General features: G+C 34.0%; 1 protein-coding gene across 2 annotated transcripts in view; it reads right to left on the bottom strand.

The window, feature by feature from the left end:
* Nucleotides 1-5,215: 5,215 nt before the first annotated feature.
* Nucleotides 5,216-13,162, bottom strand: part of LOC125665735 (cation-dependent mannose-6-phosphate receptor-like) — an 18,551-nt gene continuing 10,604 nt past the window's right edge. Inside the window, exons 4-7 of one of the 2 annotated variants that reach the window (XM_048898538.2) lie at nt 12,304-12,394; nt 10,961-11,034; nt 6,740-6,866; nt 5,216-5,461 (exon numbers count right to left, since the gene is read on the bottom strand). In XM_048898538.2, coding sequence (XP_048754495.1) covers nt 5,402-5,461; nt 6,740-6,866; nt 10,961-11,034; nt 12,304-12,394 — 352 coding nt within the window. In that variant the 3' untranslated portion in view covers nt 5,216-5,401. Of the gene's footprint in view, nt 5,462-6,739; nt 6,867-10,602; nt 10,772-10,960; nt 11,035-12,303; nt 12,395-13,162 lie in introns of those variants that run through there. The other variant, XM_048898539.2, reaches the window with a different exon arrangement.

Raw genomic sequence — 13,162 nt, forward strand, 5'->3', positions numbered from 1 at the left:
AGGGAAAAATGGAAGTTTGAAGCATATAAATTATCTTATATATATCTATATACATTTTCATTATGTGGCCATATTAGTCCTGTCTAATGGCCTGAACCCCTGAATTTCACAATTTAGGAAGAGAGCTTCATGGACATCATAATCATGCATTTCGTTTTTCTCATATACATGTATATAGGAGTAGAGAACAAGATATTCTAAAATTTAATAGTTTCACTATATGCCCATATTGGCCCTTCCTTAGGGTCTGAACCTTTGACCCAGGGGCCATGAATTTCACAAATTCGATAGAGGGTTTAATGGACATTACAACCATGTATTTAGTTTTTCTCTTATGTGTGTAGGAGTAAAGAAGATTTTTTAAAATATGGCCTTTTTAATATATTTGGCCCTGCCCATGAAGCCATAGGGGTGGTAAGGTCATACATTTCAGTAAACGTTATATTCCTCTTATTCTGGAGATGCTTTGCAACAAAAATGGAAACAATTGGCCTTGTAGTTTTCAAAAATGTAAAATTGTCAACGTATGATAAACAAAGACCAACCGAAGTGCGCGAGTGACTCAGGTGACCTATCAACAACAAAACAGATGAGCAATCATAAGGTCTACATGTCTTACTCGGGCGGACAGTATCTTGGTTGAATCGTTTCTACTGTCAAACAATATATCCAGTTAAAAGTATCAGACTTCCATAAAGCCTAATGAAAACTACGGTAGATTAAACAAGAGGCCCATGGGCCTAGAATCGCTCTTCTGATACAATGTAGAACAGGCAAAAATTCTCACTAACCAAGTTTCATCAATTAACAAGGTTTTAAAGACCTATCACATGATAGTGTATGAAGGGAATATCATATAGTACACTATTAGATTAGGCAATCAAAATAATTACAAAGTGAAGATACTTTACCTACATGCATATCTGGGTAGTACATATTTCTCTTCTACATGTCCAAAAGTAGGTCACGGTGACCTACTTTTGGTCGACACACTGAAGACTCAAGATGCATCAACTGACAAGTCAAATAGTATTCAAATATAGCCGTCAAATTCCAAAAGAAGGCCATAGTGATCTACTTTTTGGTCAACACACTCCAAAGACTCAAGATGCATCAACTGACAAAAAAGTTTGATAATTGAAGTCAAATATTATCTTAAATATTCAGATATAAACGTCAAATTCCAAAAGTAGGTCACAGTGACCTACTTTTTGGTCGACACACTCTGAAGACTCAAGACCCATCAACTGACAAAGTTTGATGATTGTAGTCAAATAGTATCTGAAATATTCAAATATAGCCGTCAAAATCCAAAAAATAGGTCACAGTGACCTACTTTTTAGTCAACACACTCTGAAGACTCAACATGCATCAACTGACAAAGTTTGATAATTGTAAGTCAAATAGTGTCTGAAATATTCAAATATAGCCATTAAATTCCAAAAGTAGGTCACAGTGACCTACTTTTTGGTCAACAAACTATGAAGACTCAAGATGCATCAACTGACAAAGATTGATGATCCTAGCTTTCATAGTGTCCAAAATATGCATCTAAAATTGAAAATGTGAAATTTGATTGTCTGCAAAATTTAAAAATTAGGTCACTGTAACCTACTTTTTTAATAAATATGTTTTGAGGCCTCTAGTTGCATCAACTTACAAGGTTTGATGATTCTAAACCTCTCGGTATCTGAAATAACAACCTAAAATGTATTCATAAATGATTAGCCATAAAATTCAGAAAGTAGGTCATGGTGGCATACTTTTCACATGCTGCAGTTCAAGGTCCCATGATCCATCAACTGACAACTTTTGATGATCATAGGCCCAAAAGTGTCCAAGATATGCATCAAAATCCATTTAATAATAATTACCTGCGAAATTCAAAAAGTAGGTCACCATGACCTACTTTTGAGACAGCATGATATTAGGTACTAAGATGCATCAACTGACAAAATTTGATGATCCTAGTCCTTATACTAAGCAAAATATCAAAGTTTTAACAAAACAAAATTTAAGGTCAACTTTGAAGTGACCTTGAGACCACACCCTTTGCCCCAGGATGATGTCTTGAACAATGTTTTATCTACAACCTATCCTCATCCTTATGCATAAGTTTGGTCATAATTTGCCTAGTGGTTCTTGAGAAGAAGATTTTTAGCAACCACTACTTTTGTTTGCATTTTCCTAATTATCTCCCCTTGTTAAAGGGTCACAGTACAAATGAAAGCCCTTGGGCCAAGGACAAATTTGACAAAAATTGGCCAAGGGGTTCTTGAGATATAGCCCTTTTTCCAAAAAGTTGACGCAACACATATGGCCATATGATTAGCTCTTTGAGCCTTTGGCTCAGAAGAGCTAAAAATAAAACGCATACAAACATTGTACGAAAATATTCTTTTAATGATTGAAGCAGTTATAATTTCATGATGAAAATTACCAGACAGTACATACTTAATGAATAAATAATTAAATAACAGACAGTTTCTAACACAACAGACATTCTCCATATAATCCGATCTAACTTGTGTTGTGGAAGGTCATTAGAGTTTTTGGAATATAAGAACACGTAAAATTCTTCAGATCTCTATAAGTAATGCCATACGTAGGAGAGATTGGTCTAAGTTTTAAGAACTTGTGCCAATCCTTTTGTTGTAAACATCTTAACAATAAAATATGTTCAAAGCAATGCCATCAGAATAAAAAACAAATAATAAAAACAATAAAATCTAGGTCCACAATCTGTATCTGCAATGAAATACAATTTACAAATTTTGTGTAACCCTTTGTATTGCAGATCTTCAGAAGTAGACAAACCATTCCCGACTTGTTAAGGGAATAATATAACAAATAAAAGGTTCGTAATAATTAGCATTTCAATTTGTTAAAAACTCAGTAAGATCCTGAAACCAATACGCAGAGAAAACAAGTAAGGATAACCAAATCACAAAATGTGTTTATACTATAAAAATGAAATTATCAGAGTATTCCACAAGCATTTGACAGATGAGGTACACACTGTTGCATCTTGTAAAGAACACGCCAAATGATAAAACACAGACACACACACGATGAATTCACGCATTCATTACTCCAGTCAAAGGCTCAGTGACTATTTGCTTCTACATCTTTTGTTTCACATTTACATTTTATCTTAACACTTCACTATTTCTATTACTTTAATGCTGAGTACACCAGAAACATAGGAATGTTAACACGAGTAAAACAGACATGGTACGAACTAATTATGAACGAATTAGCACTCAGAGAAGCACGGGCATTAACTCTATAAGACGGCGAAAGACAACGAAATGTATTTGCAGACAGTTTCTATACTGATCATAAGGACTAACAAGTATAGCTTTTTAACAAAGCTTGCTGTCTTTAGGAACAACCTTATATAGTAAACTGATATAAATGTATGCTATGCTTTAAGTATTTATATTTTTATCAAATGACCACATAATCAAACTTTTCCTATATGGTAAATCTTGTATAAAATCAAGTTAAAACAAAAACACCTTCTAGAAATTACTGTACAATAATTTTTCTAGTATGACCTTGAAGTAGACATGATATTTGTACTAAAAATAGAAAGCAGTGTTTTTTCTTCTTTCTTTTCTCTAGTCTCGTTCAACCAGACATCAGCTGTCTCCGTAAATCTTTGATGAAGATTTAAGACAGCCAAGCCTCTGGTTGCATGAGACTATGTTTTCTCTTTCTTTTTTAAGATTGAAAATCCTGTAGAATTATTAAGTGTTACGTAAATTAGATCATCATGAAATTATCTCCCTTGCGTTGAACAGAATTTTTCAACCAATGATATAAATTAGAATTTTCACATCATACATTTTCTACCAATCACAAAGGAGAGGAAGTGTTTTTTCCGAAGACTGTAAAATACTTCAGCTATCTAATATCTTCGAAGGAAAGCACGGTGACTTGGAAGATGGTAATGAGCTGTGCGTTTAATGATAAATGATCAGCCGCTGTCTGACATATAAAATCAAACGTGGATAGTTATACCCAGGAAATTTGTATTTACATTTTAAAAAATCTGACATATAAAATCATAGAGAAGTCTTACAATATGCAGTAATAGCAAAATAATCAGATCTAAATTTGAAAAAGGAAGACACCAGTTTTTAAAACTCCTCTAACAATCAAAAAGATACAAAAAGTAGAATGTTGTATATGACTTAAAATTTAATATCATTATTTCACAGCAATTATATGCATATGTGCAAAACTTACACACAAGCCTCCATTGTTTTATATTTACATTTCCAATGTTTTTGCCTTCGATATCTTTACCCATTGAAATGATAGCCATTTTCTCTTAAATATGAATGGTGTGGGAATGAATATTGATAACTATAGTATAGTTATTTTAACTGCTACGACTTATCCGACAAAAATGAAAATAGAATGTACATATGATTGATTGTTTTGTTGTTTTCCACCACATTAAACAATTTTTCAGTTATCTGGTGGAGTATGCTGGCTTAAAACATTGCAGTCCACACCATCATGTATATTTCAAAAATGAAATTTATATCTTGGAATATATATCCCCCATAATACAATTTATTGCATTTTTTCATAGTATGACCTAATTGTTTCTTTTTTTATGGAGGAATAACACCTATCGAAATTGATATGAATGAAAACTACAAGATATGTGTAATATATATACATATGTGTTCAGGTGGTCAATTTTAGAAATCGAAAAAATTTTTGTTCCAAAAAAGTCACAATCTTAGTTCTTGAATCACTGACGAAAAATAAATCGAACATTAAAGGACTCAAACATTTGACCTACACATTTGGCTTGGCCCACCCAACTAATTATTAAACTGAATTAAGATTTTCAATACGACAAACAACCAAAAATTCTTATCTTATTTCGTCATACATGGCGTACCTCAATTTTAAGAAATTGTGACTGTGTGTTGATTTAAGGTCTGGTTTTTATGTCAAGGTTAAAGGTCATTTGCATGGAAATAGAATATCAGTTTGGTAACCTATAGATTCTGAAGATACTTTTTTTCATAGCATGTACAGGTTTTATATCTCGCTAAAATTTACAGGTACACATATAGGGAGTTTTCCCCCTTGAATTCAACACGATTAAAATCTCCAAAACTTTCCCCAAGATGTTCATATCTCATGGTAAGTTTACCACCCCCCCCCCCCCCCCCCCCCCATTACTGCATTTTTCAGTAAATAAATAATTTCTGGGTTTTTTTAAATATTATACTACATATTCTTGATTCTCCATCCATAATGCTAATACCCGATGTAACATGTGACACCCATCCTTAAGAGATGATTGGCTGATACTCCTTGCAAACACAGGCAGTGACAGCAGGCGATGATGACGGTTATACTATCCTATACATCATATCTGTGTGTACGTTGTATCTGTTTTGCATCCACGAAATGTAAACACCATACCATCCTGATACAAAACAAACAAGAGATGTTTGTAAAACACATATGCCCACCATGGTGCAAAATTGAAACGGGTTATACACACACATCATTTAATTGAGAGTAGTATCATCAATTCAAAATATTGAGCAGACGATATCTTCCTATGTCAAGAGTGGATTGACCATGTGACCTAAAAATCAATAGGGGTCATCTTCTCCTGAAGCTGTACCAGTGTACCGAGTTTGATGTCTGTCAAGCAAAGGGTTCTCAAGATATTGAACAGACAGTATATTCCAATGTCCAGTTCGACCCTTGATCTTTGACTACATGACCTCAAAATCAATAGGGGTCATCTTCTCCTGATGATGTACCAGTGTACCAAGTTTGATGTCTGCCAAGCAAAGGGTTCACAAAATATTGAGCGGACAGTATATTCCAATGTCCAGTTTGACCCTTGACTTTTGACCATGTGACCTCAAAATCAATAGAGGTCATCTTCTTCTAAAGATATACCATTGTACCAAGTTTGATGTCTCTCAAGCAAAGGATTCTCGAGACATTGAGTGGTCAATACATTATATGTCCAGTTTGACCCTTGACCTTTGACCATGTGACCTCAAAATCAATAGGAGTCATCTACTCCTTGAGATGTACCAGTGTACCAAGTTTGATGTCTGTCAAGCAAAGGGTTCTCAAGATATTGAGCGGACAGTATATTCCTATGTCCAGAGTAGATTGACCCTTGACCTTTAACTTTTTGACCTGAAAAACAATAGGGGTCCTCTTCTTTTCATAACCAATCCACATATGAAATATCATTAAGATCAAGTGAATGGTTCTCAAGATATTGAGCGGACAACATGTGGTCTACCGACCGACCGACCAACAGGTGCAAACCAATATGCCCCTCTTCTTTGAAGGGGGGCATAAAAAGTGGTGAATAGAAAATTCGTCAGGCCAGTGGGACACAGATCTCACCTGAGTTTGTTTTACTCTTTCTGTGATATGAATCTTGTAAACTTTAAGGAGGCCCCTATACTGAGAGGTTTGCTAAGTAACTAATGACATGAAAAACTGGCTCCAATCTCATCATTCATAATGAACTGACTGGATTTCTTTCTTTCTGTCTGTTTATACTTCAATCTTCTAAGTGTAAAAAAAAAAAACCCATGTGGATTAGCTCTAGGGGGCCCACTTTTTGGCCAGAGACAGAATTCCCAGACCGAGAGAGAATGATGTTAATGATTATAACCCTTTATAGGTAATCACAATACATAGTACTCACATACTGTGTCTAACTCACCTTTACAAGAAATGGAAAATCTTTCCAAAATTCAAAGTTAGGAATCATCTCCACACCACTGGCCCCTCGATAAAATCTTAGAAATAAAATCCCTCCGACGAAGTAGAGCAGAACTAACACGAAAAATCTGTAAATATACAAAAGTGTTTTATTAACTCTACACAACTCCTGATTACCAAACTATATAACAATCTACACGCTCTTGAATTATATACATTGTACTATATACATGTAGATTGGCACAGGTAACTCTACATGCACATAAAATGTTGACCATGGTCTTTCATGATCTTGAAAGCCCTTCACCCAAGGATGCCTTTTGCCAAGTTTGGCTGAAATTGGCCCAGTGGTTCTGGAGAAGAAGTCGAAAATGTGAAACGTTTACAGACAGACGAAGGACAACAGGTGATCAGAAAAGCTCACTTGAGCTTTCAGCTTTTCAGCTTTCATAAAGAATGAAAATTAATTGATTACAGTAATTATGATTTACATTTACATATTCTTTAAATATCTTTTATTCAGAAATTTTATACACGCTATTGATAAGGAATTATTCTACAAAAGCAATAAAAAATGATTTTTCATTTCTTCATGCACACTTTCTAACACAACAACCAATAGATTGGCTGCTCCTTAGTAAGACTGATACAAGTACTCACATTATTAGTAAGACTGATATAAGTACTGATATTATTAGTAAGACTGAAACAAGTACTCATATTATTAGTAAGACTGATACAAGTACTCATATTATCAGTAAGACTGATATAAGTACTCACATTATCAGTAAGACTGATACAAGTACTTACATCATTAGTAACTGATACAAGTACTTATATTATCAGTAAGACTGATACAAGTACTGACATTATTAGTAAGACTGATACAAGTGCATACATTATTAGTAAGACTGATATAAGTACTGACATTATTAGTAAGACTGATACAAGTACTCACATTATCAGTAAGACTGATATAAGTACTCACATTATTAGTAAGACTGATATAAGTACTCACATTATTAGTAAGACTGATACAAGTACTCACATCATTAGTAATACTGATACAAATACTTACATTATTAGTAAGACTGATACAAGAACTCACATTATTAGTCATACTGATATAAGTACTCACATTATCAGTAATACTGATACAAGTACTCACATTATCAGTAAGACTGATACAAGCACTCATATTATCAGTAAGACTGATACAAGTACTCATATTATCAGTAATACTGATTTAAGTACTCACATTATTAAGGTCTTCCATAGCAACTTCTACTTATTGTGCTGGTTAAGATTATTCTTATTATTCTTTTTTTTTTTTTTTTCCTAGACGCTAACTTTGAAGCTTCATATCTCGCTCATTCCTCAACCGATTTTGCTCAAATTTTCAGCTTTAATACATTTTACTAAAGACTTTCAAAATACTTTTAAACATTTTGGATATTCTCTTCCGCTTGCGAGTTATTTCCCTTTTAATGAAATTTTAGGGGCTTTGGTTTCCAGATAAAGGCTCCGAGACTATAATAATTGGAGCAGAGAAAACACTGAATTGGTAAAGTAGAAGCATTGTAGTTGTGCACATCATATTTTGTTTTTTGATTTCGCCATTTAAAATGGCGATAGAGAGGGGTCAAAAATCAGGACGCCTGAAAGAGCGAAAATTTGCACATAATTTCCTTTGTATCTTTTAAACTAAAAATATTTTGTTAAGACATGTAAAATAAAAGTTGTGTAGAAATTCAAGAGCTTTTATTTGACACCAGTAAAAAGGGGCTGGCCCCTTAAATTAGGGATCTACGGCCCCTAAAAGTTTTCGCTTTATAGCTCAAAAACGGCAAAGAATTCGATATGGCTTCCGATGGAAAAGTTGTTCTTTAACATCTTATTTATCTCATGAAATTGTTATTTTGTTCGAATCTTGTGTTATATTAGAGTAAAAAGCTATACCCGTAAACAAGTAGCCATTTTCATTTGGCAAGTGAGCGAGAACTCTTCATGCGTATAACTGAAATAAACTTGCTAAAAATAACATACCTGACTACAATAGATACTAATATTCATTTTAAATAAGGTTTTTAACATGCTCTGTGGTTCAAATACAAATTATTTAGTGATACATTTCTCTTTTTCTTTCGTTTTAACATAAACAAACCTTCAACAACAACAAAAGGAGAGAGATAAATTATCTTTTATTTGTTTCATATTAGAATTAAAATAAGTAATATACATAAAAATAAAACGTTCAAACGTATAATAAATCATGGTCAATAACTGCAAGCTGTTTACATTCTTCACGGTCAGCGTTTTTTATACAGTTATGTAACCCAACTCTCGCCTCGCTCGCAGGTGGCCAGAGTGACAAGCTTGCATAATCAAAACAGAAAAACATCGAAGCTAACTCGGCTTTCGTCCATCGCATAAATAAACACATCAATTACTGGAAAATTATGTTTGAAATCATTTTGAATCCTTTTACATTATATCATACTTAATTAACAATTATATTATGTTTTATTTCAATTATAAAGTAATTGTAAAGATGCTACCGCAAACATTTCGAGTTAGTGATCAATGGACCTCATAATATTTGTGTCAAGTTATACATACATTTAAAAAAACCTACACAATTTTCCTGATTATTTATCGGGTTGTCATTTTCCTCACAATAAGTTTACGGTAAGGGTATGTGACGTTTCTAATTGTCAGAAAAAATCGTACTAAATAAAATGAAGTAGTTTTAAGTTTTATTAACTTATAATTGTCTGCATACAGAAGGATTTATTTGTCGGTTCATTTCATTTCATCTAAATACAATCATGCGTGGAAGTAGATGCGGTTTTTATAAGTGAAATGAAAAAGGCAAGAGCGCCCCAGATATATATATATATACATCTCAAGCGTCTTATTGTGTTTAATTTTGGAGATTCATCACATGTGGACAAGCAATCTGTGATTTAACTCTACTTTAGCCAGTTGATACACAAGCTTTCTGCACTCTCTACAAAGTGAAAAAAATGGATCCTTTTTGTAAGCATAACAAATAATTTATAAACTTTATTTTTTAAATCACGGGTTCTTATCATGATTATACCAACTCTAAACATGTATAGAAAATCATCAGAAATCCACATCGAATCAGTCTCATTTCATTCAGTCATTAACTGCAAGCATTTTACATACACACCGGGGTTTGTTCTTGTTTACAATTACGTAACCCATGGCTCGATTGCCCGAGTTCGGAGCCATCGCATGTGTACCAGCGATCAGCAGCAATACATGTACACACAAAAACATTACCGTTTTAATGTAATTTGCAAACACAACGATTTACAGAAAATTATGTTTTTAATAAAATCGGATTTTTCAAATGATTGGTGGAAGGACAGGAAGTTCCAGTTCCCACCCTCCAATATTTTTGCCAACATATGCTTGACAGTATACAATACAGATCGTTAATTTACGGTCATGCCCTTTCCAGGCACGTAAAACCCGGGGGTGGGGGCAGGAAACCTAACGTTTTACTGTTAATTTACTATGAAAATGGTCATTGGAAGGCCTGTTGCCCCCCCCCCCCCCCCCCCCCCCCCCACTTTTGTAGTGAAATGCGCTAATGTTATGTAAAGAACAAATTTTTTGGTGTACAGAAAAGTTGGAACCTACCCCCCCCCCCGAAATAGGATTTTTGACTTTGGGAAATTGTCCGTTTTCTTTCTTTCTTTTTTGCTTGTCAAAGATTTTTTAGTAAGTGGAATTTTTTTTTTCTGGCTGCCCCCCCCCACTTTCAAAAACGATGTTACGTGCCTGCTTTCAATCTGCCTTATGTCTACCTCTTTTGTTTTTACCTATTGAGGATTTTCTGTTAAAAATTGATTAGAGTCTTAATAGATCTAACTAATGGCAAATTTTAATTAATACTGAAAGAAAAGTTTCCATATGATCAAAGAAAGTGTCCTGGCCTTGACCCATGCTCATATTGTCAAGTTCACTTTTTTGAAAATACAAACCCTGTCCTGACCATATGCTGTAATGAAGAAACATTTAGATTTCATACTTACAACAGATTTTCATGTTAATTGAGGCTGCATTAGGACCTGACCCAAGGACATATGGTCAAGTTCAAGGTTTTTATGTCACACAGCTCCGACGGAAGACCTCTCGTTGCTTTGCAACGAGCTTTGCTCTAGTTAGTAATACTGATACAAGTACTTACATTATTAGTAAGACTGATCCAGCACTGATGCTTCCAGAAGATACACAGGCGTGTTTACTCCGCAGCGTAAATTTCTGTTAGGAAGAAGGGACACAATCAACAACAGGTAGATATTGCACTGTATATCATATACAAACATGTACTTATACAAGGAGTTTTTAGGGCTGTAGGGGCTGAAATAAGCCCCCATTCCCAATGCTAAAAAGCAGGTATTTTCCCCAATTTTGTTTAAAATTCCCCAATAATGAAATATTCAAGCAAGGTATCCTTACTATTCATAAATTTTCACACACTCAAAGATTACAATTTTTGCTTCAAAATTGTTAAATAAATCTAGTCTTTTTTGGCCTCTGTTTATCTAAATGTAGTAAGCTTTGACCAAAATGTAAGTCTGTGAGGTGATGTCAAACATGTACTCATATAAACCAATGAAATGCTGTCAAACATGTACCTAATTGTATGTAAACCAATGAGGTGCTGTCAAACATGTACTATATAAACCAATGAGGTGCTGTCAAACATGTACTATATAAACCTATGAGGTGCTGTCAAACATGTATTTATATAAACCAATGAGGCATTATCAAACATACTTATATCAACCAATACATGGAAGAATTATATACTTTATGATACATGTAAGTGGCAGTCCATGTACAGATCACACAGAGGGGGATCGTTTATTGATGAAAGGCTACATTCTATAAGCCATAAAGCCCCTCCCTAGCACCACAATGATGTTCATGAGAGCCATGAATTTCACGGTGTTAGTGGTAGACCCCTTTCTCCTTCTCATCACCATGTACTCAGTTTGGTTTGTAATGGAGTCAAGATGGTTTTAGAGCCCCTAGCTCAAGGACCAGAACTCCTACCCACAAGGGGGTGGGGTTCATAGTTTTTATAGAAACATCCTTCCTCAACATGACTCTGTACACAGTCTGTTTGCTAGATGTCCTGGAGTAAAGCAGAAGAATTACATTGCTGTTTTTAAGTCTGGCCCTGCCCCCCTTCCCTCCCTCCCATTCTAAGTCTGGCCCTGTCCCCACCCCCACCCTACTCCCTCCTCCCCCCTTGGTGGAAGTGGTCATGAAATTTACGATTGTTGTTCGCTGTATCCCAGTTATTCAACATGCTAATCGTTTTTTAAATTTGATCCTGCATTTCATGAGTGAAAGAAGTTGAAAATGTTAAAATATTTTAACACGCATCCCACATCACACAACAGCATATCACAGTGGGTAACACAAGTACACTAATCACAGGAGCCACCACAATACGTCAGAAACTGACACAGATTTCATTACAGCATTCTAATTAACAATCAGCAGGAAGAATTAACTTACATAATCCACGCTGCCCTGTGATGTTTCTCCTTGGGCAGTGAGTGTATTTTCTGCAGCGCTCTCATCACAGATTAACTGAATAGAGGTTTTTCTGAGAGAGAAAATCATGAAAGAAATAATTTTAAAAGCCTACAACTAATCTTGCTAGGTCATTTAATTTTTTTTTTTTTTTTTTTTTTTTTTTTTTTTTTTTTTTACATATATATAAATTTATCATATAAATTTCTACATATAGAAAACACAAACATATATGCATACATACAAACACACACACATATAATATACTGTTATATAACAAAATTTATTATCATGTTATGGCAAAAAAGGTTCTTATTTTTACGGAAAAACCAACAACACAACAATATAATTATGTACATAAAGAACCTGAAACTGCCATATGCGGGGTTAACAATTCAAAAGTTCATATCACAACCCCCATGGCAGCACTATAGGAGGACAGGACCCCTCCTCATAGTGGGAACTTTTTGCAAAATACCAGTATATAAAAGGTTTATTACAAAATTTTATTTGATATAGAAATATAGTTGTTTGTAATCAATTCAAATTGTTCAAAATAAACTCACATTGTAGCATAGTTAAAAATGTGCATAGACAGATATTTGTCAGAGGTTTCATATTATAAAAAGTCATACCTGCAAAGGTGTATAAATTACAATTTGTCTTTAATTGCTTTCATAAATTTAACATATTTTTTATCCTGAATTTTTGTGTACACTTCTGTATAAAAATTCAATTTACTTTTTATGTGATTACATATTTCTTGAGGTTTTTCGTCTTTGTTATCTAATCTACAATACATTTTATACTTGTATATTTTACAGGCAATAAGAGATATTAT

The sequence above is a fragment of the Ostrea edulis genome, chromosome 10 (assembly GCF_947568905.1).
Source record: "Ostrea edulis chromosome 10, xbOstEdul1.1, whole genome shotgun sequence".
Classification (NCBI taxonomy): Eukaryota; Metazoa; Mollusca; class Bivalvia; order Ostreida; family Ostreidae; genus Ostrea; species Ostrea edulis.